The 20714-nt window shown below is 45.1% G+C and overlaps 2 protein-coding genes across 2 annotated transcripts; one reads left to right on the plus strand and one right to left on the minus strand.

The window, feature by feature from the left end:
* Positions 1-624: 624 nt before the first annotated feature.
* Positions 625-6109, minus strand: PNO1 (partner of NOB1 homolog). Its single transcript, XM_075413296.1, has 7 exons — positions 5819-6109; positions 5527-5676; positions 3630-3713; positions 2896-2956; positions 2002-2119; positions 1396-1466; positions 625-921 (listed from the first exon to the last, which is right to left on the minus strand). Exons 1-7 carry the CDS (start codon positions 6002-6004, stop codon positions 854-856), a joined length of 738 nt encoding a protein of 245 aa, XP_075269411.1. The 5' UTR covers positions 6005-6109; the 3' UTR covers positions 625-853.
* A 23-nt stretch (positions 6110-6132) lies between these two features.
* DNAAF10 (dynein axonemal assembly factor 10) lies at positions 6133-14372 on the plus strand. The gene is made up of 8 exons (XM_075413295.1): positions 6133-6367; positions 7409-7509; positions 8524-8654; positions 9110-9211; positions 10512-10627; positions 10975-11109; positions 12613-12710; positions 13460-14372. Exons 1-8 carry the CDS (start codon positions 6179-6181, stop codon positions 13665-13667), a joined length of 1080 nt encoding a protein of 359 aa, XP_075269410.1. The 5' UTR covers positions 6133-6178; the 3' UTR covers positions 13668-14372.
* Positions 14373-20714: the final 6342 nt, after the last annotated feature.

Genomic DNA, 20714 nt, shown 5'->3' on the forward strand with positions numbered 1-20714 from the left:
TACTTAATCTTCTAGTGTTTTTGATAATCACAGTTTTGTTTTTGTTCTCAAACCTAAACTGAATTATTCTGCAAGAGCCTTGTTACCAAGTTTGGCTGGCAGAGGCAGGAGAAAAGGGTGTGCATTTAAGTCAGCTTGGGACTGACTGGTGCCTGTCATCTCTCCATCTGCTCTGCTGCATGCATGCAGCACTACAGTTGTGTGTGCTCTGGCAAGCACTTAACCTGGTGGCTCTTGGCTTCACTGGGCTGCCCTTACAGGTCAGTTGTGAGAGAACAAAAAAATAGTCATGGATATAGGTGCAGATTCTAGGATTAAGTTCAAATACACTATCTGTTTGTCTTTTAACCATTTTTGTGTGGTGCACTGTCCCATCAGCAGCAGAGACCTGCTGGGCAGCCTGCCATTGAACTTTGCATTCCAGTTGACTTTTCCTGGTTCCAGGAAGCTACAGATCTGTGATGTGTGGGTGTGAACACTTCACAATGCTGATTCCTTTAGGCTCAGAGGCTTTCCCAAGTCCTCACAGCAGTCTCTTCATACTTCGATGTTCAGAAAATCAGTAATAAAGCATGGTTTTGTTTGAGGGTAAGTTTAAGTAAAATTAGGCATCCATACTTCTGATCTGGATACAACCAATTTAAAATAACTTTTAATGAATATACAGAAATATTAAGCGTGTTCAAATCAGACAGCATCTCTGAATGAAATCAGACTGCACAAACAGTCATGGTTTTCTTCCAGGCTTCCAGATCAGCTAGAAGACTGAGTGCTTGTGTAGCTCCAGGCCTCTGGTGCATACAGAAACCATGACTCCCAGCCCCAGTCCTGGGTGGTGCAGCCGCCCTGCTGCTCAGAATCTTTCAGCTGCTCTGCTGGCCACTGCCCGAATATTGCCGTAAACTTTTGATGGAGGGCTTCCTGCAGGAGAAAGCACAGATCCAGTCAGCAAACACCACACATCACAGAGATTTCACTCTCGTGTCTGTGTCAGTGGAAATAAGCCCACAGGTGAGAAAGACGGTCAAGGTTAGCCACCCAGTCTGCTGCTGCAAGCACAGAGTTAAGCTGCTGCTGCTGTTAGCGCAGGCTGTGCCCTTGGGCTTTCTAGACTGTGTTCAGAGTAGCCCCAAAGGGGATGCTGCAGCTAAAGCAAAGAGCAGAAAATCTTCCTTCTGCACCATGGAGAGGGTTTTGGAGCCAGAAACCAAGCCCTGGGCTCCCTGCTTCTTCCCCAAACCCTCCTAAGGGCACGAAGGCAACTCCCAGCAAGCTACCTGCTCCAAATGCAGGTGTGGACCCACCAGGAAAGAAGGTAAGACTCCCCAGGAAGCAGTTTTTCAGACTGCAAGATCTATTTATATGTCATGGAGAAAATTAGATAATGGGACTTGCCTAAAATTAGATTGCAGATTGCTGTTCGTGCCATTTTGATGTTCTGAAAAGATCCCAAAATATGAATTTTCCTGTAAAAAGCAGTTGAAGCATTAGTTAACGGGGAAAAAACCTCCCTGTGACTACATAAATAATAGTGCATCTAAGCTGGAGGTGAATGTGGAATTTCAGATGAGCACACTAGTTCCTTTTCCACAGTTCTAATTAAAAAAACCCAAACACTCAGAATCAGAAAACCTACAATGTAGAACGTGTGCTCTTCTAAGTCCTTTATAAAACAAATTTACAAATTTCAAATTTAACAGTGTAGCAGCTGTAGGAGGAAAACATTGTTGCAGGGTTGGTGGGCTCAACTTTGATTATTCATCAGAAGGAATTCTGCTGCTGTGGGGAATCGCTCCATTCTAGGTGTGCTGGTGACATTGCCATTGCTCTTGTGACAAAAGGATAAATACTCAAACAGCATTCATTAAAAACAAGAAACTATTTGTCGTACTACTCTTCTACAACTGTTTCAAAAAATGCGAGTTATCTTTGTTCCAGGAAAAGGACATGGATTAATTTAGGGATTGTGCTCTGCCTAGAAGGAAGGAGGTTCATACTTACGCATCAGCAAGAACTATTCGCGTCCGGGTTACATTTTCTATAGTGAATTTTGTTTTTCCGCCTTTCCCTGCTATTCTCCCTATTGCTCTTGACAGATGATCTCCTTTCAAAGGCTTCACTAAAACGAGAATAACATGCTCCATGTAACAGCAGTGGTGTGTATTTCGGTAATGCTTCCCTTGTTCAAGTTACTGGAAAACAACTCATTTTAAGTAATACCAAAGCAAGTTTGCTGTAGATAGATACATCTATATTCACCTATATGACTAGAAGTGAAAATCGCATCCAGGGGTACGTAACCCCTGGGGTCTCTAGCATGAGAGAGAAATTCTCATACAGAACTGCCCTGGAAGGCATTCTCTTTGTTACTGAGCAGTTAAGGTTGAGCAAGGAAATGGAGCCAGAGCGCACACAATTAACACCACCAGAAATGAAACAGAACACATTTAGATGCTGCTCTCCTTAGAGTCTGCCCCAAGGAGTCTCAGTAATAACATGAAAAAAATGCATGTTTCTGCTGCCTGCTTCCCACCCCTCACTGTCAGGATTGGGGGAGGAACAAAGCCCACTGCAGGAATCTAGTAGGTGTATTCCCCAAAATGCTCCATGCCACCTTTAAGTTTAAAACAATGTTTATGCTTTGACAAGAACAATCCAATCACTGACAAACTGACATGCTTTTAAGGATGAAGGTTTGGAGGGGTTTGTTGGGACATCTTACAAAAATGACAACCCTTTCGAGCCACCTGCACCTAGACAATAATTCTGTGTATTGACATGAAGGTTTTCCTGATCCATGGGGAGAGGTGACAAGTGGAGTGGGGGAAAAATCCCCACAAATAGACTCACAGATGGTACATGCAACTACTTGATACTTCAGCAGAGATTACTTACCATCTGTAACTTCAAATGACTCTAGAAAAAGATCATCTAATCTGATGAGAGCAAGAGCATCCTAAAATATTAAGAGATTTGTTATCAGCCTGGGTGTTACAGTACCATGACAGAGTTGCAAGCTTATGTGTTTTCTTTACACATACGAACAGGTGATGGCAGTAGCGTTTCCCCACTTACTGTATCAAACAAGAGTCAGCTAAAGTTAGATCAGTGTTTTTTTCAGTAGCAACATAAGCGTTTATTTCTGTGTAAAGAACCCTACACCTGTTTAGGCCCCCCACATTCACCACGGACCCACCTACACTAGTGAATTCAGTACAAGTCTGCAGCAACGAGCAGCCTGTACGATACTACAAAAAGTAGTTTTCTCTAAGTCAGTTTGGAGTTTTGAACTGAGTAATGGTTACTGACTTGGACTAAAGCAAAATGAACTATCCCTGCATACGTAGAGCACCTCTGATGCAGACAGAAGATAATTTCCTGCTTGCCTCTCACATACCATTAAATATTTCCCCCATTTCATAATTTTAATGTGCTGCTTGAAGATTACCTTTTTATTCTGCATTAGCTTAAGAAATTAGACTTCCCCTCCAGTCAGTTTCAAACAAATTTATTTCTAGAAAACCACCTAAAGCTTTTTATTTCTTTCTTAACTGTAATTTGCAGAGAGGCCAAAGACTTGATGCAAGCGAATCTGAGCAATCTCACAATCGGGCTGTTGGGAGACTCACCTCTACTTGAAACCCAAGTATAAATGCTTTCACAAAGTCAGCTGCTTTTGTTAGAGCACCGAGATCCTTTGTCTCTTGACAAGTCTGCAAGACAAGGAGTTACGTTTGCAAATTAAGACCATGCAGGTAGGGTCAGGACTGGAAACATCTGGGAGATGCAGTTTAACCCTTAAAAGGTCACATTGGGGTAATGCCCCTGTACTGCGTTGTACTGACAGGCACTGTGCTTTCTTATGATGTTGACCCTCAACCACGAGAACGCACCAACTACCAGAGCCTGTGTTTGGAGGGGAGGGAAGAGAGAAACTGCTGAAAATGCCCAGCCCCAGTGACTGAGGAGAACCCTTTTACGGACCCCCCCCCCCAACTAAGCTGCAACACAGAACAACAGAATAAGAGAGAGAAAGAAGTATGGCAGGAGACAGCTTGAGGAGGGAAAGTTATTCTAATGACAATACCCTAAAGATGTTTTAGCAGGTAATTAGAAAGGTTCAGTAAAATACATGGGACAAGAGAAACAAGATATCTGGAACAGAAACAAATCAACCTGACACATAAGCAAGCATTGGAGTGTGTCAGTTTTATACTTCTCCCCCCACCCCCCCCCCCCAGCAGAGGCCACAGGATTTGCTGCCAGGGGCATTTTTTCAGCTCATGTTCTAAAACTAGGCCAAAGCGTTCCTCTGCTATCAGTGGAAAAGTCTGTGCACATCTGCATTTACAGATCCTAGCAGAGACAGCTTAGAAAAGAGCAGTCTTTGAAGCTGTAAGAAAAGTAAAGCAGGAAACAATAATTAAGGAGGATAATTATGTTAATGTCCGGATCACATCAAAGGTATTGTGAAATGTCATTTACAGCTTCCGCGCCACGTCAAAGAAATGATGGGAACTCATTTCAAAGTTTTCACTCATTTTCTGCTCATAATAGACAGGGACAACACTCAATTAGCTTGATCCAAGAACAAAACCACCTGCTTTGCAACCAGGCCTCACTCCCTGTCAAAAAGCAGTGTTAAATTCTCAGGTTTTTCACCTGTGCAGTCCTTCAGCGGAACTGCCAGAGTCCCTGCTCTGCCCTGCCTCTTCTCTTCCTCCAAGTTCTTTCTGGGAAGTGCACATTAGGGGTAGGTCTGTTACCTGTCCTAGTACACTGGCCAGCTCGTCACCAGCACTAAGATTTTTTCCCCTCTAGTTGTCACCATCAAACCCGTGGTAAGATTTCAAGGCTGGAAAGCAAAACTGCTGTCGGTGTCTGTATTTTCACCGTTACGTTATAAGATCTCATGCATCAGCTTTGCTAACGCAGCGACTTGTACGCCAGAGGCACAGCACGAGCTTTTGATCTGCGCTTACGAACAGCTAGCCCGAGCGCTCCTGAGAAGGACGAAGGCCGAAGAACGAGCCCCTGCGAGACTCAGCGTTATGCGCTGGCATCTGTACCCTGAACTATTTCAGTGCAATCCATGAACAGAAAAATCACAAGCTACTGAACTGCAGGCCCTTGTCCTCTGCCACAAACAAAAAACCCCAGATGATGCGGTGGCCCCCATAAAAGACACCGTTAGCTAAAAATTGCCACGTCAGTACGTAGTAGCCTTCAACAGCTGCAAAATGCTTCATTCCAAAGCCACACCGAAAGCGCGGAGGTTCTTCCTTAGCTCTCAGGAGTAGCATTTTCTCCTATAAAAAAAATTACACCTTCCGGAGGAGACGCGCGCTTCCGAATGTCACTTGTTTGGGGGCAGCACCCGACGGGTTTCACTTTCCAGGGAGAGCGCTCTGGTTTCCCGGTGTCCGAGCCCGGCGGGGGCCGTGGGACGCTGCCCCGGGCTGCGGCCGGTGCCCACCCCTGAGGAGATCCGGGGGGGGGGGGGGCAGTGGAACGAGCGCTCTTTACCTTGATTTCGACGTTTCTCGTTTTCAGATTAAAGCGGATCTGCAGCTGCAGGTGCTCCACGATGGGCGTGAAGATCTTCATCCAGTTCTCCTTCAGCGGCGTGTACCTGTTTGCCGGCACGGGAACCTTCCGCACCTCGCCTCTCCCGACCTGCCGGCGGCAGAGGGGCGTCAGGCGAGGGGAGGCCGAAGACCCGGGACGCCGTCCCTGGGCGGGGGGGGGAGGCTCCTCGGCCTCCCGCCGCTTCCCCTCAGGCCCCCCCGGCGCTCCGTTCCTCCCCGCCCCCGCGTACCCCGAGCGCCTCGGCGGCCACCGGCGGGAAGGCCGGCCTCTTGCTGGGCCGCGGCCCCGCCGTGTCCATGGCGGACCCCGCCGGCGGCTCCTCCTCCCCGCCCGCCGCCGCCCGCCGCTTCCGCCGGCTCCGCCTCGACGAGACGCTGGTGAAGCCGCCCTCGCCCTCCACCGTCTCGGTCTCCATGGCGACGGCCGGGAAAGCCGCGAGAGGGGCAGTGGCGGGGCGACAGCCGGCGCGCCAGCCCACGTGCCTCCCAGCGGCCGCCGCCGGAAGGGGCCTTCACCGCCCACTTCCGCCCGCCCCGCCCCGCTTCCTGCGGTGGCCGCGGCGGTGCCGGAGCCGCGGCGGGAGGCGGCGATGGCGGCGGCGGGGCTGGAGCGGCCGCAGCTGGTGGCGCACGCGCAGCAGGCGCTGCCCTACACCCTCTTCGACTGCAAGTGGGTGCCCCGCAGCGCGCGCCTCCTGTGCCTGGGCAGCGCCGCGCGCGGCACCGGGCTCCTCCAGCTGTATGAGCTGCGCGGCGGGCGCCTGGCGCTGCTGCGGGAGGTGAGGGGCGCGCCGGGGGGGGAGGGGAGAAAATGCCGAGGGCCGACAGCCGGGCGCTTGCCCGCAGCCGGCGGGACGCGCTAGCGGGGAAAAATCGTAGAAAGCCCACGATATTGGGCCCGGTTTGCGCGTTAGATTTGCTGATCGCGTGACTTGGGGTCACTCCGTTTGCTCGCGCTGGTCCGGCACGCCTGCGGCGGGTGGTTGTCATGGCTGGCGGTACCGGGAGAGCCGAGGACGCCGGGCTCCGCCGTGCTGGGGCGCTGGGGGCTTGCTCGCTCCTGTTCTGACTCAGAGGATTTGCTGACGGCCTGGGGCGGGAGCGCCTCGGGCGCTTAAAGTCCCCCCCAGGGCCGCAGGCGGTGCGCTGGCTCAGTCAGCGTAGCTCCGTGGGGACACAGTACTGCGACCGGCCGACCGGCAGGCAGACCGACGGACCGACCGACCGGCAGGCAGACCGACGGACCGACCGACCGGCAGGCAGACCGACGGACCGACCGACCGACAGGCAGGCAGGCAGGCAGACCGACCGACCGACAGGCAGGCAGGCAGACCGACCGACCGACCGACAGGCAGGCAGACCGACCGACCGACCGACAGGCAGACCGACCGACAGGCAGGCAGGAAGGCAGGCCGACCGACTAACTGACTGACGGACCAGCCGACTGACAGACTGACAGACCATCTTCGCTGCCCTTTCCCGGCGCGGTGGCAGGGCGCGGGGCGGAACGGGGGTGCAGTAGCTCGGGGGACAGCAGCCTCTCAGCGTCGTTAGCAAGCTGAGAGGAGAGGTTTGCTTGTTTGGGGTTTGTTTTTTTTTAAAGACCGTTGGACTGGAGTCTCTGCTTTCCCGCGCACAAAGAAATAAAAACGAAGTGTAATTTGGCTTTGAGAGCATTCCAGTTGTATTTTACGCCAAATATCCTATGTACTTTTCGCTGAGATCTGTCACCCGTGGACTCTCAAGACAGTGCTGCCGCAGTCCGCGGTTCTGTTGCTTTTTTCCCATGTGCTGACACAGAATGTATCCTTTTTTAAAAGATTGAAAAGGCTAAACCTATAAAATGTGGAACTTTTGGTGCTACATCTCTGCAGCAAAGATACTTAGCCACAGGAGATTTTGGTGGAAACCTCAACATATGGTAAGCACGCATATGCTTTTGAAGCTTTTTCATTTGATGCTGTACGTGTCTGTTTGAACTGACGTTTCTGTACGGGGCTCGCTCATGCACAAGATGCTCTCTGTGCCATGTGTGGTTGTTATCCAGTCGTGAGCTTCGCTGGCTACTGTAAAAACAGCACAGATTCTGCAAAACTGTTTAATTCAGTGCTGTTTCACTTGCATCTTCTGTGTGCAGCTACAAAAACCTGTTAAAGTTCTGCTAGGTCCTCTTCTGAAAAGAGGCTTTTGAATGGATGCGTGAGTACCACTCACAGGTTGTGTTCAATCTATGTTTGGCGTCTAGATTAAACACATGTTCTTAACCTTGAAGTTTCAGATGTTTTTTCATGTCACTGAATGATTTGTGTAATTAATTTGTGTAGTTAAATTGATTATCAGATAAAGTTGTAGGGTCAAAAACCGGTTGATGATTATTATGTTTCCCTTGCCAAGGAACTATTGTTCTATTTTGGTGGAATAGCAAGAATGACATGGATTAGTCACTAGTTGAAATTTAAAATAAAATTCTGAAGGATTGTCGAAGGATGAGAATCAGTGGGAGAGAACCATGAAACCCACGGCTGGATGCAGCTTTCATTTGAAGAGCAGTAGTCAGAGCTAGGTGGGGATCAGTGAAAAAGGTCATTTTACAGACTTAGTGAAAGTAAAGCTAATTGGAGTATTTCAATCCATAGCGTGATTCATTCTGAGCCCAACATAAAAACTGGTTCTTAAGGGTTGCTGTGGTGAACCCCACAACTGCCTTTACAAACAGGGAATCCCAGAACTGAGCAAAAACCTTCCGACCAGTCTAACGCAGTAGCCAAAGAAGGAATCGAACAAAGACTTGTGGTTCTTAATGGTGATATCCATGTTTTGTTCCTAGTGTTATTCTGAGCTTATGTAATTTGTGCTCAAATTTCCTCTCATTTTCATATGAATCCTGAGCGTCAAGGAAAATGCCATATTATCTGTTTTTTTCTTTCTTGCCTAGGAATTTAGAAGCTCCTGAAATACCAGTGTATTCTGTGAAAGGTCATAAGGAAATCATAAACAGTATAGATGGTGTAGGTGGCTTAGGAATTGGGGAAGGTGCACCAGAAATTGTGACTGGCAGTCGAGATGGTGAGTTAGTGAACTCTGAAAGTCTTTTCAGTTATTCTGAGAAATTAGTCTGCAAGCTTTGATGGCAGGGCACAGTCTGCCATCTGAACTAGTTACAAATCTGCTGCAACTAGTTCTTCATACGCTGCCTTTTGAATCTTGCTTGGGACAAATTTTCTCTAATTCTTTTAGAAGCTGTAGGTAAGCAAAAGATATTGTTGTCACTGAGCGTGGGACAGAAGGAATATGGAGCAGAATAAATGCAAAATATCACCTAGAGAAAACATCCTTAAGAAATGCTTTATTTCTGTGGGGTTTTTTTTTCTATCTGCTAAACGCAGTCTGGCTTTCTGGAATTGGAAGAGGTGCTCCTGTGTGTTGAATGATCAGGCTGAAAGGCAAAGGCCTTCCTTGGGAAGATGAATGCAATGTGATGGTGTATCCATAATACAAAATCCATTGTTCTTCTTTCACAGGAACTGTGAAGGTGTGGGACCCGAGACAGAAAGACACTCCTGTTGCTAATATGGAACCTGTAGAGGGGGAGAGCAAAAGAGACTGCTGGACAGTAGCATTTGGTAATTTATCAGATTATAACCCTTCCTCCCTCTGACATGTCCGTGCTTTGATGGTTATCAAAGTATTTCAGGATGTTATGGAATCATTTATTTGGTATGGACCAATCAGTAGCAGGTTTTGCTTTTCAACATGGTCAAATTTATGTGCTTTTAATGTGTTTTTTCAAAAGAAGCCAGTTTTGTGATGGCTGGGTTTTGGACTCATTCTCTTATCACCTTTGGTCAATCATTTCATAGATAAGCTGTGCAAGCTTTATTTCTTTACCTAGGAATGTAAAAAGAGTATATCCAGCTGCGTTGTCCCGAAGGGATGTAAATGTTGCAGTGCAGAAGGAACCAATCACTGCTGTAGCATAGTTCCAACTATCAAGCATTAAGGCATTAATTTAAGAGACGATCCGTGAAGCTAAGAGCTAATTAAAGACAACAGAGATGCTTGACGTGTGCTCTGTGTTTTTCCTTTGGAGAGAACGAGCTGTTTGTGTTCTACGCAAGCTGGTATTTCTGGATTAGCTCCATTTTTGTCTCTAGAGTCAGGGAGCAGTTTTACAAACTGCTAATAAGTGCATGGATTGTAATAGTAAAATTGATAGTAAGGAGATGACATTTCTTGGCAAGAAGGTGCAATTGTGATGCTCATGGCTATTGACAATCTTTCTCTTCTGCTTTGACAAATGGAGAAAAAAGTGGCCTCATGTTTTCTTCAATTTTCTTCTGAGTTACTGAAGTTTGAGCCAAGGCCAGGTTCATCCTGAACTATGTGTCCTGGGCTAACTTCTTTTGGACTCTTGAACCTGTCAGCGGAGAGATTTTGGAGGCAGTCTTCTGCACCTGTCTGGTGATGGCCACAGTAACACCCAGGGCCTCCCTACGAGCTCATGTCTGCAGAAAAGTCTTCCAGTCCCACTAACATTTCACACTTGAGAGGATGGTTAAGGAACTGCTTTCTGCCCTGGTGCTGTCTGGGGAGCATGGTTTGTAGCAGATGAAGATTTAGGAATGTGTTTGTATAGGTTTACAGGAACAGTGTGCAGTACCCAAGTCTGTGTGGTTTAGGCTGTACTTGGCGGGGGGAATAAGACTTTTGTTCATATTTTTAAAAGACACAGACTGCTAGTTTTGAAGCTATATTTTTCTGTACCCTTTAGGTTTGAAAACCAGCTGGTTCACGAAGTCTTAATATCCCAATAGTAATATTTTTCTGGCGTAAATATAAGTTGAAATTGCAAGCTTAGGTGGTCTGAAATTTACAGAGTAAAGAGGGTTCCTGTATTCTGGTTAATTCTTTCTGTGTCTCCAGGCAATGCTTACAATCAAGAGGAACGTGTTGTATGTGCTGGATATGACAATGGGGACATTAAATTGTTTGACTTAAAAACCATGTCGTTACGATGGGAGACCAACATTAAGAATGGGGTAAGGTACCATGAAAGTATTTTTCATTCCAGCTCCTATGCAGGATGGAAAAATTAGAAGGACTCTATCGACCTGAAATCTACCCAGCACAAATTTCTGCTGAGACTGTACCAAGGAATTGTTTTCTTTAAGTTCACCAAATTGTATCCCTCAAGTTCTTGGTCTGGATAGCATGGGATATTTTTCAGTGGATACATGTTTTCAGATGATTTTGTTATTTCCAAATTGGTGATGTTGTCATTGTAAAAATAACCAATGATTAATATGTATTTTAAAATCACAGAACTCCCTTTTTTTTTTAGCAGTGGCTAAATTTCAATGTTGAATGTATTATTTTATATTTCCAGGTTTGCAGTGTGGAGTTCGACAGAAAAGATGTAAATATGAACAAGCTAGTGGCCACATCGCTCGAGGGAAAATTTCATGTTTTCGATATGAGAACTCAGCATCCAACCAAAGGTTTTGCTTCTGTTTCAGAGAAGGTATGGGGAGGCAGAGAATTTCTTCATAAGAGACAACCTTTTTGAATGTATGCTCTCAAAGTACTACAGGTCTAAAACTATTGCCTTTGCTAGGCAATAGATGCCCAGGTTACTGGGGCAAAAGCTGTGCGGTAGCGTGGGTGGCTTGGCCCCAGCTGCAAGCAGTGAAAGGGCTCCTGTGATTCCAGCTGCCAGCACTCACTCAGGTTTCCTCCCTTTTATAACCTGATATTTGGGCTTGTCTGGTCTTTCGGTCCTGTTGCAGTTGCACCTCTGTGCTCTCAGCTGTGCCCCTGCTCTGGGAGTCATGTTTATTGGAGGCCATATTAAATTGTGATGAGCGTGCAGATTTGAATCGTAAATATATCCCAAAACAAAGTGAGCCCTCTGCAAACACTTTTTGTCCTCCTGTCACCAGACTGCATCTGAGACATAGAAATCATTATTTTCTTCAGAACCAAACATTTTTGGATTGGGATATTGAGAGTGAGTGAAAGGATATATAGGAGAGACCATGTGGCCTGGAGGCTGTTAAATATGCAGAACTCTGATGACCTTTTTTCTTCCACCTCTGACCATTGCGTTGATTAGTCTAAGTTCTTTATACAGCAGGTTGGTTGTGGGTGTTGTTTTTTTTTTTTCTAGTGAACAAAGTCTGATGATAATTAGAGAAAAGGAACTTTAGTGGTGAAGTTCTCCAGGATTGCCTAAATTAGAAAAAGCTGAGTTTCAACTTAATATCTGTAAATTAATATTTTCCATACCACCATTCAAAGCAGATAAGATGTTGGAAGTATTTTAATTAGATAACACAAAAAGTATTTACTGAATTCATGTTTATAATAATCAAAATGTGAAAATGGAATTTCTTATCTTTCATTCACTGCATTTAAGCTTTTCCTTTTGGACATTTGCAGACAGATATGCATTAAGTCAGAGTAAGTGTGTTGAGATTTTCCCCTAAGTGATTTCTGTTGCTGCGTGATCTTGCTGTGCCCTGGCTGAGATTTAAATTTGAACTGTAGATTGTTTGATGTGTTTGTAGTGTATTCCCTTCCAGTAATGATTTTAAGAGATGTCAGACAGTGAAATTAACCTTGTGGTGACCATGTCGCCTAGAAGCCTGGCAATCTTGTCGTTCTGGAGCAGTTCCAGAAGACATGCTCACGCAGCCACTTTACTGCTCTTTAACCTTGCTTGCATGGCTGGCCCTGAAGAAGCTGAAGTACGAGTGAGTGGTAGCCATGGTAGGGCTGCTGCTTATCCCTGTGGAAGAATGGGGTGTGTTGGAGGCCTGACTTGGCTTCTTCTGGATGGGAAGTGGCTGCTCCTGTGGCAGCAGGTCACAAGGCCGGAGGAAGGGAAGGTACCTCATAACGGATGTTCCGATATCCACCTTGAGAAGGCTGGGTTCTCTTCATACAAGTGATTGCCATTCTGCGTCCTTTCTCGTGAAGCTCATCCATAACTGACTTCTATACAATGCTGGTTTTTTTTTATTAGGTGCAAAAATCTACCATATGGCAGGTTCGGCACCTACCACAGAACAGAGATATATTTATGACGAGTGGAGGAGCTGGGAGCCTTCATCTCTGGAAATAGTAAGTGATCACTCTCCAGCCTGCAACAGGGAGAATAAGAAACCAACCATTTAATGTTTTAAGAAAGATTCTTCCTGAAAATGATGACTGGTGGTCCTGCTTCCAACCTCAGAATATCTAGTTAAAATTATTGCTTACAAATGCAGTAGAAAGGGTGATTTCAGTGTCAGTACTAGATCTGGAATCTTGAATTAATCCCTAAAAGAATGTCACAACAGCACAGGTGAATTTTGCCCTTGTCAGTTTTTTTAACATAATCAAGATCTAATTACATCCTTGGTTAACAAGGTGATAAATGGAAGAAAATGGATTTCTTAAAATTCTCATGTGGCAGCAGTTATGTCTGAGAAGAATATTGAAAGCCTGGACTTGTAATGATTCTTGTGTTTACATCTTCTTAGATTACATGGCAAAATAATCATCCTAAATGCAGTGAAGTAGGTGCAATGTTTCAGAGGGATAGCTGAGATGAAATTTTCTTGCCTGTGGCAAAAGCCAAACAGCTAAAAAATGAAGGGTTGTAGGACAGAGGTGTCAGGATGCAAAACTTCCTGCCTCGTGTTTTGTTTCATGAAATATTTGCTAAGTGAGCAGTGTGGATATAGCTGAATATGATTGTTCATTACTTTTAAGACATTTATTTGCCTTATCTTGAGAACAGAGGAAACCCTTCTGTTGAAAATAAAGAGAACAATGATGTGTTTGCATCAGTAAATTCTAAGCGCCTGTTTTACTTTTTTTATTGCCAGTGAATACCCAGCTCAGCGCTCGAAGAAGGATTCTGAAGGAGCTGAGATGGGGGTGGCAGGTTCTGTCAGCCTCTTGCAGAATGTGACTCTGTCAACACAACCGATTTCTAGCCTAGACTGGAGCCCTGACAAAAAAGGACTGTGTGTCTGTGGTGCCTTTGACCAAACTGTGAGGGTGCTGATAGTTACGAAGCTTAACAAAGTTTGACAGGAAAAGTAGAATTTCTGATGAGAAAGCAATATAGTTTGCAGTCTGTAAATACGGGAGGGAGAGCCCTCCTGTTTCTAATTTAACTTCTCCCTTCTTAAAACTGGATTAAAGAAATAGAAACCAGATCTTTCTATTGAAAGTTCAGATACATTCAGGTAGAGTTGTTTGACTGATTGTGCCACAATGACTTGAAGTTGCCCAGGCACAAAACTTTTAGCTTCTAGAAATGTGAATTTACATTGAAAATAAAATGTGCCTTTGTGTTAAAGCAACCTGTAATTTCAGAAATCAGTTTTAAATTGTTTGTGTTCAGTTTAATCACAGTGCAAATCTGTTCACACTTGTTAAATGGTTTGGCTTTTTATAGTATTGTCCATATGCATCCATGCAATGGAAACTACTATAGACTCCCTCACAGAAACTCTTTGTGTTATTGGATGTGTTCATTAGGATGTTCGTTAAAGTGACTTAAGATTCTTTAATACACTATCGAAGCTATAATGAATGCTGAAATATTCAGCCTTAATGGAGTAAGTTTTTTATTGAAGATCATACTAGAATTAAACTATTGAGCAAAATGCACTGTTTTATTATTTTAGTTTGTTTCGTAACAAGTTTTTATGTTGTGTTGGTTTTGTATCCATTTGCAACTTGGTATTCTACAAATAAAACTGTGTGGAGTGTTGTCTTAATATGAACAAAGTATATTATTCAAACATTCAGAGATTTAGAGAAGGAATGTACCTTGTATAGGTTTACAAGAACAATGTGCAGTACTTACATGAAACTTAGCTCATTTTGCAGCAAAAGTCATTAAAAGTTACCTGTTTTGTGGAAAAACTTTATAAGGTAGCCAAAGTACTGTTGTCTTTTTTTTTTTTTTTAAATGGATTCAGTATTTCTTCAAAACCTGATGTGACAGAGTAGCTTTGTTACTGTTGTTTGACCTGAATTTCTCTTTGTAATTCCCCTTTTCTCCAGTGTATTTCTATTCTGATTTTACCAGTGTGTGCTGCTGCTAGTTCCTTTTAGTAGGCACATCCAGTTACTGTCCTCTATTTGTGGATGTATGGTGGGGGCTTTCCTAATTTCAGTAAGCTCTAATGATTTCATTTGTCGCTTCTTTGGTATTAGCTTTCAGCCGACTTATAAGTGCATATGCAAGTTTCAGGTACAAGTATTTAACTATTTCTGAACCCAGACTGTGATGGGAAAATGTTGGCTTTGTCCAGGTTAAGAACCAAAAAGGCCCTGTGTGGCCATTTGCAAAGAACCTCTGTTTTCCTAGGCTTTGGAATGAGGAGTTGGTCTCTGACAAATTCTGATGAGTCACCTGCACCGCATCAAGCCTGACCTTCCAGGGGCTGCTACTGAAAACTAGAGGCTTCTCTGCAGACAGAGAGGTGCTGGGGCCTTATGTCTGTACTGGTCCTGCCACCAACTGGCTCCCAAGCAAGATGCAGGAGGAAGAGGAAACGGCCAAATACTGAAGGTTAAGATAGGGAAAGCATCAAATGGGGGAAGCAGTGTGGAAGCCAGAGACTATTGAAAGCAGAATGGGAAACCAGGTTGAAAGGAGAGGTGAGGAGCTGTAGCAGAAGGGCAACACAAATGCTGCAATCCTGGTACTATGCAGTGTCCTCAGGCTCCCACTTTTTCTCTGATCTAAGATTCCAGCTAAATACAAGTGAGGTAGAATTGTCCTTACTAACTCCTGGGTATGTTAATTGATTAAACCAGCTAAAGAAGAAGAGAGCAGGCACCTGTGAGTAGAAAAGGCTCACAGGCTGTTAAACCTTAAACCCAGTGGAACAGAGAAATCATTAATGCTTTTGTAGTAGAGAGGGGCCAGCAGGAAAACTGCAGTAGACCATAAACCCACTGTGTCTGTGGAAGTCCATTGTTCCGGTAGGTCAGCGATACTTAGTTCTAGCCTGCCTTCAAATTTAGTCTCTTGTGTCTTGGGTTCAGGAAGGGCCAGCAGGGATGAAAACGCAGTAACCAATAGTAACAAACTGGGAGGTATCTGAAACTGTAACAAAAGTTTATTTCCAGTAAAGCAGCCCTTTGGTTTGACCAGCGGGAATCCGTCCCCCTGTGAAGGAGGCATCTTGCTCCGCAGCTTGGCACAGGGAAGGTGCCCCAGCATGGCCAGAACCATGGGGATGCCCTAGCAAGGAAGGTTTCCAGTGCTGTGGGCTGGCACCAGAGCTGCACAGGCTGAGCCCAGAATTTCAAGATCCCTGAGCAAGGGCTAACAAAGTCTGTCCGTCTGTCAAAAATGTGCCATCCTTACCTCTGGTGCAGGTGTACACGCAGGTTTCACTTGGCAAGCAAATGACAAGTTGTGTAGCATGTTAGATGTACGTAGGTCTGCAAGTGCTCTTTCAAGGGATGTAGGCTAAATGTTTGGTGGAAGGCAAAGGTTTATGAGATCCAGCTGTCTTCCCTAAGACCTGATGGTTTGCTTTAAAGTGTAATATTTAGTGTATAATTTTTTTTTGACACAAGTAATTTTGTCTGCTTGTGGGCGTAGCCTAATGCCAAGACCGTATTCTGAAATTATTTTAAATGTCCCTCTTAGGGTGCATCGCAGCAGGAGGGAATAGGGGGAACTACTGCTCTGCAATCTTGGCTACAGCTTGCTTTGAAAAGCTGGGTGTGTGGAGTTCAAAGAATCAATTCGAGTTCTTTGAGTCTAAAATGCACTGCTCAGAGATGGCCTCCATTAGCTTTGTGCTGTAAATAAATAAAATACATTCACTAAAAGGTAAGCTAGGCAGCAGAAATTTGTGGAAATAAGGTTTCTTTCTTTAATAGTAATTCTGAGTCAAGCACAGAGTAACAGGAAAAAAAGCTCTCGGTATAGGTACCTGTGAGGGAAAACAAAGAACTCTGAGTGCAGGACTGGGCTCTTGGTGGTATTTTTATTATGTACTTGGCCTGCAGCACAAATGTCCCTTCATTATACAGACAACTTCAGGCAGAACTCCTAGTGAGCCTGTGTGAGGGTGATGCAAATTAGAGCAAGAACTAATAAACAACACTTCTTAAAGCTCCATGGACCTCCAAAAGATGAAATGTGTGTTACCTCTGGGTACTTAATTTTGGGATTCATTTTATTTATTGTTTTGAAAATGCAGGAATGCATTTCCCTCATGAGTAGCTGGCTTCATGAAAATACATGATGATTTGCATGGCAAGAGTTTGCAAAGAGCGAAGAGAGCTGGGGGGAAGTATAGATGAATGGTAGTGCTGTCCTTGTTCAGGAAAGGTAAGTGGCTGTATCTGTCTATCTAGAAAATGAAAGATAGCTCCTGGCTAGAGAGAAGAGCTGCTGGTAGTGCCTGTACTATGCTGTATCTCCTCAGCAGATTGGATTTCTGCTTCTCCCAGGCTGAACAAGAAACTTAAGCAGACCAAAAGCTGCCTGTGGCAGCCTAGCCTGATCTGTTTATAGTCCTTCCCCCGCTTGCTGAAGACTGGCACCTTGCCTCTGCAGCCTGGAGGATGAAGAACTAAAGTGTGTTCTAAACAAAATCGTAATGCATCAGAGATGACGTGCACAGGGCTAAATCCTCTCTTGACGCAGCACCAAGGAGCACTCTGGAAAACCCCTGCATCGCCCAGGGCATGGAACATGCTACCGAGTTTGATGGATTTACTATGAGTGACCACATTTAACAAGTATATCTGCTTGGTAGCTATTGCTTGTTTCCTGTGCAAACCATCTCTGTATGCTCATGGAAGAGAAAAATTTGTTCATGGGCATGACTGCAGCCAGAATATAGATACCTGTTACACAGGTTGATGTTGGGGTTTTTCTTTCTTTCTTTTTTTTTTTTTAACCAGGTGTTGCCCAAATCCCCAGCTATTGCAAATCAGGTTTTTTTTTCATTTCACATCAGTATTGTTACTTTGACTCTCACCATTTGTCCAGGTCCTTGGAGGTTACGGCCCTGCAAGGTTTCTGTGCAGTTAGTCTATATTTGGCCTACAGTACAGCACAAAAAAACCACAAGTATTTACAGCTTAGCCATGACTTGAATTGAATTTTAAGCAAAGTAAGGCAAGTTATAACTCTGTATGGGAAGCTACAATATGGTGCGCTGTCAAGGTGAGTGAAACATCACCTATTGTCTCCGATTTTCGTAAGTTCAGCTGCAATATAGAAGATATTCTAAACAAGAACCAGTATCAAAAGAGCCATAACAGAAGAAAGGATTGAGGAAAAAGTTAAGTAGCCTGCCAGGATTTGAGAATTTACCCAATGAAGTTAGAACAGCTTATGTGTGAACTGTATTAGTTTATAATTACTTCTTGCTTGTGCCATCCAAGATAGCAACTGTAACTCTGAAGAGCAGAGTTGAAGTGGGGAATAAATAGCAAACCTGTGAGGTTCACAGCATATACTAATATTTGGAAGTGCACGTGCCCTTGCCTCTTCGCAACCACTGATGCTGTTAGGGACATTACGGAACGGGTGCACAGAAGGAAGACAGAGAATTGCGTGGAAAAAGACACCTGTCCTCCAGTGATAACTTCACACACAACAGATACAGCTTGCCAATATAGTTCAGTTCACCTTCCCTAAATTATTGCCATCAAATACATTTGATAGCAAACAGGGATTGTTTGGCTAAGCAGACTGATTTATAACTTGTGGCCTGCATATTCATCACTGTAATAAAGTTATCTAACTGTAAAGCTGGTATCAACAAACTGATAGAGGATATGTTGATTTACTACCTTTTTTCAATTACTAAGCCTGCATTTTCTTGTTTCTGATGCTGTTACTGCTGTATTTGCAGTAGTAGGCCCTATGAACAGAACAACTGCCCACTCCTCAAAGAATCTCCAGATCACAGTCTGTATGTCTAGCATGCATTTAAAGCCTTCGTGCATGCAAGATATTTTGTAGTAGCAAACACAAGTCCCCGTACTTTAGGCAAGGGCAGCTGTTAACTCAGGCAGAAGCTAAGAGCTGAATCCCCTTGTGTGCAGTGTAAAACACGGATATGGGACTGCTTGTGGCAGTGCAGGTTCAGCCCAGAGGAAAGACCAGATGGGCCTTCTGTGGAACTGGGCCAGAGCTGCTTGGTGATGTGGCCAGTTCTAGCCTTGGCTGTAAACGGTTTTCATTCATTGCTGGCCTTTTTGGGAGGATCTGCTTCTTGCCGCACAGTTTGCCCTTGCAGCTGCACAGCATTGTTCACAGAGGACTGGAAGTGGGTCAGTGTTGCTTGGCAGCTGCAGGAGTGTCTAGGGTCTCAAGGGCAGTGAGCAGTTGCCCCATGCTCTGGCCTTCCTCCTCCTCATCCACCAATAAGGCGGTGCCCAGTGAAGAGGCAGAGAAGTTTTGCAGGACCCTGCAGCAAAGAGGATCACAGCAGAGTATCTCTTCCCTATAAAACTCTTCAGTGTTACACTCATAACTAGTTGATGTGGGCCAGCTAGCAACTGGTCCAGTAATTTGCTGGTGTGATTCAGGACTGTCGCATGAGCAGGAGCTGTTGCCAGCAGGCAGCCTGCGTGTGGCAGCCCTGCTTTGGAGACCAGCTCAATTTAACAGTGTGGTCACAAGCTATGCCAGTTGGCCAGAGAACAAGCCTGTTGCTGTTTAGCTTAGCAGTACAGCTACAGCCTCTGAGACAGATGTGTCTGCTCCAGCTTTGTCTACTTCCTTCCCTCCTGCCTTGCACTCCCCTGCCTGCATGATGTTAGTAAATCTTTAGTCACCATCTCTGTGCCTGGAGATGCGCAGAGCGAGCTGAGCTGCAGGACCGTGTGGAGGCACCTGTAAGTTCCCTCCTCTGTAGATCTTGGCAGTAAGAACAGCCTGTGCAGAATGCAAAGATTGTGGTTCCCTTCCCAGACCAACCGCTTCTTCCTCTCATCAATGTGCAAGAGGCCACCCAAGGTTGCCAGCCTCTCAGGGTATTTCCTGATCAGAACATTACATGCTGACCTTCTTAAGCATAGCAGTGAAGCTGTTTTTCATCACTATGCAAAGCCCATCAGCAACATATATAAAACAAGCACAGGCAAGCTCTCCTAGCTTTCTTGGGATTTTAAGGTTATGAAACATTTAAGACATTCTCTGAAGCCAGAGGACGTGTGGGTTGCAGAATGACAGCAAGGCCCGCAGAACTACACAGCAATCAAGACCAGATGGGGCCTTTTCGTGTGGCAGTGATTCAGAACTAGTAGCTCAGCCTGCTTACCAGATTCGTTGTTATCAGTTGCCCCCTTGGACCGACTGTTACAGTCTTGCAGTTGAAACTACTGTTTCTTTCAAGTAAATTACTGGTTGTGTCTCCAAGTCCCTGTTGCTTCCAGTTCCTCCTCTTACAGGCGGGGGCTGCTTACATTAAAACCCACCACTGGCAATATTTGTGTTTCAGCAAATATTGAGGACCTGATTTTTTGTGCAAACATTTTCATCAGCACAGAAATGCTACTTTATCCTCACCTTGCACAGATGTGAATGACTACATGTGGTGCAAAGCCTGAAGTTGTTCTTGTTTGTGGATTTGCTGGGAGGGCTGAGGGAGCAGCACCCTTCTGCCTCCTTCCCCGTGTCACAGAGCGTAGTGGAACCGTGCACGTCTTCTACTGCAGTTGTAGCTTTTTCTGGCTCTGATTACACTGGGATGTTGCTACAGTCTGTCCTGCATCTGTCTGCCAGAAATAATCCAACACTAGCGGTGTCCTCTGTGTACTAAAGGCTTTTTCCTCCTGCTCTCTTCATCTTTTGTCTTTTGCTTATTATTTAAGATTTCTGAGAGAGAGACAATCTTCTTATGAGTATTTCCAGCTTGGAGCACCGTGAGGCTTAGGTTTCTAGGCAGCAACATTGAAAAATAACAATAAATGGCAGGTGCAGCTAATGAAATCTGTTCCATTCAGTTGCACCCCATGCTAAACCCTTCATTTTCTGAGTCATCAATCTTCCTGCAAGGGTGACAGAATCACTCCTTCGTGTTTCTTTCTGGCATAGCTCAACCAGGCAGGACTTTGTGGCCTGTTCAACAGATGTGGGGG

Source organism: Opisthocomus hoazin, chromosome 2, assembly GCF_030867145.1.
Source record: "Opisthocomus hoazin isolate bOpiHoa1 chromosome 2, bOpiHoa1.hap1, whole genome shotgun sequence".
Classification (NCBI taxonomy): domain Eukaryota; kingdom Metazoa; phylum Chordata; class Aves; order Opisthocomiformes; family Opisthocomidae; genus Opisthocomus; species Opisthocomus hoazin.

Coding starts and splice junctions, on each gene's coding strand:
- PNO1 (XM_075413296.1), bottom strand. CDS start 6,004: ATGGAGACCGAGACGGTGGAGGGCGAGGGCGGCTTCACCAGCGTCTCG. Junction 1,467..2,001: donor CGAATAGTTCTTGCTGATGC/GTAAGTATGAAC, acceptor TGCTTTTTACAG/GAAAATTCATATTTTGGGAT. Junction 922..1,395: donor AATCTGCAATCTAATTTTAG/GCAAGTCCCATT, acceptor TTTCTCCTGCAG/GAAGCCCTCCATCAAAAGTT.
- DNAAF10 (XM_075413295.1), top strand. CDS start 6,179: ATGGCGGCGGCGGGGCTGGAGCGGCCGCAGCTGGTGGCGCACGCGCAG. Junction 8,655..9,109: donor TGTGACTGGCAGTCGAGATG/GTGAGTTAGTGA, acceptor CTTCTTTCACAG/GAACTGTGAAGGTGTGGGAC. Junction 11,110..12,612: donor TTGCTTCTGTTTCAGAGAAG/GTATGGGGAGGC, acceptor TTTTTTTATTAG/GTGCAAAAATCTACCATATG.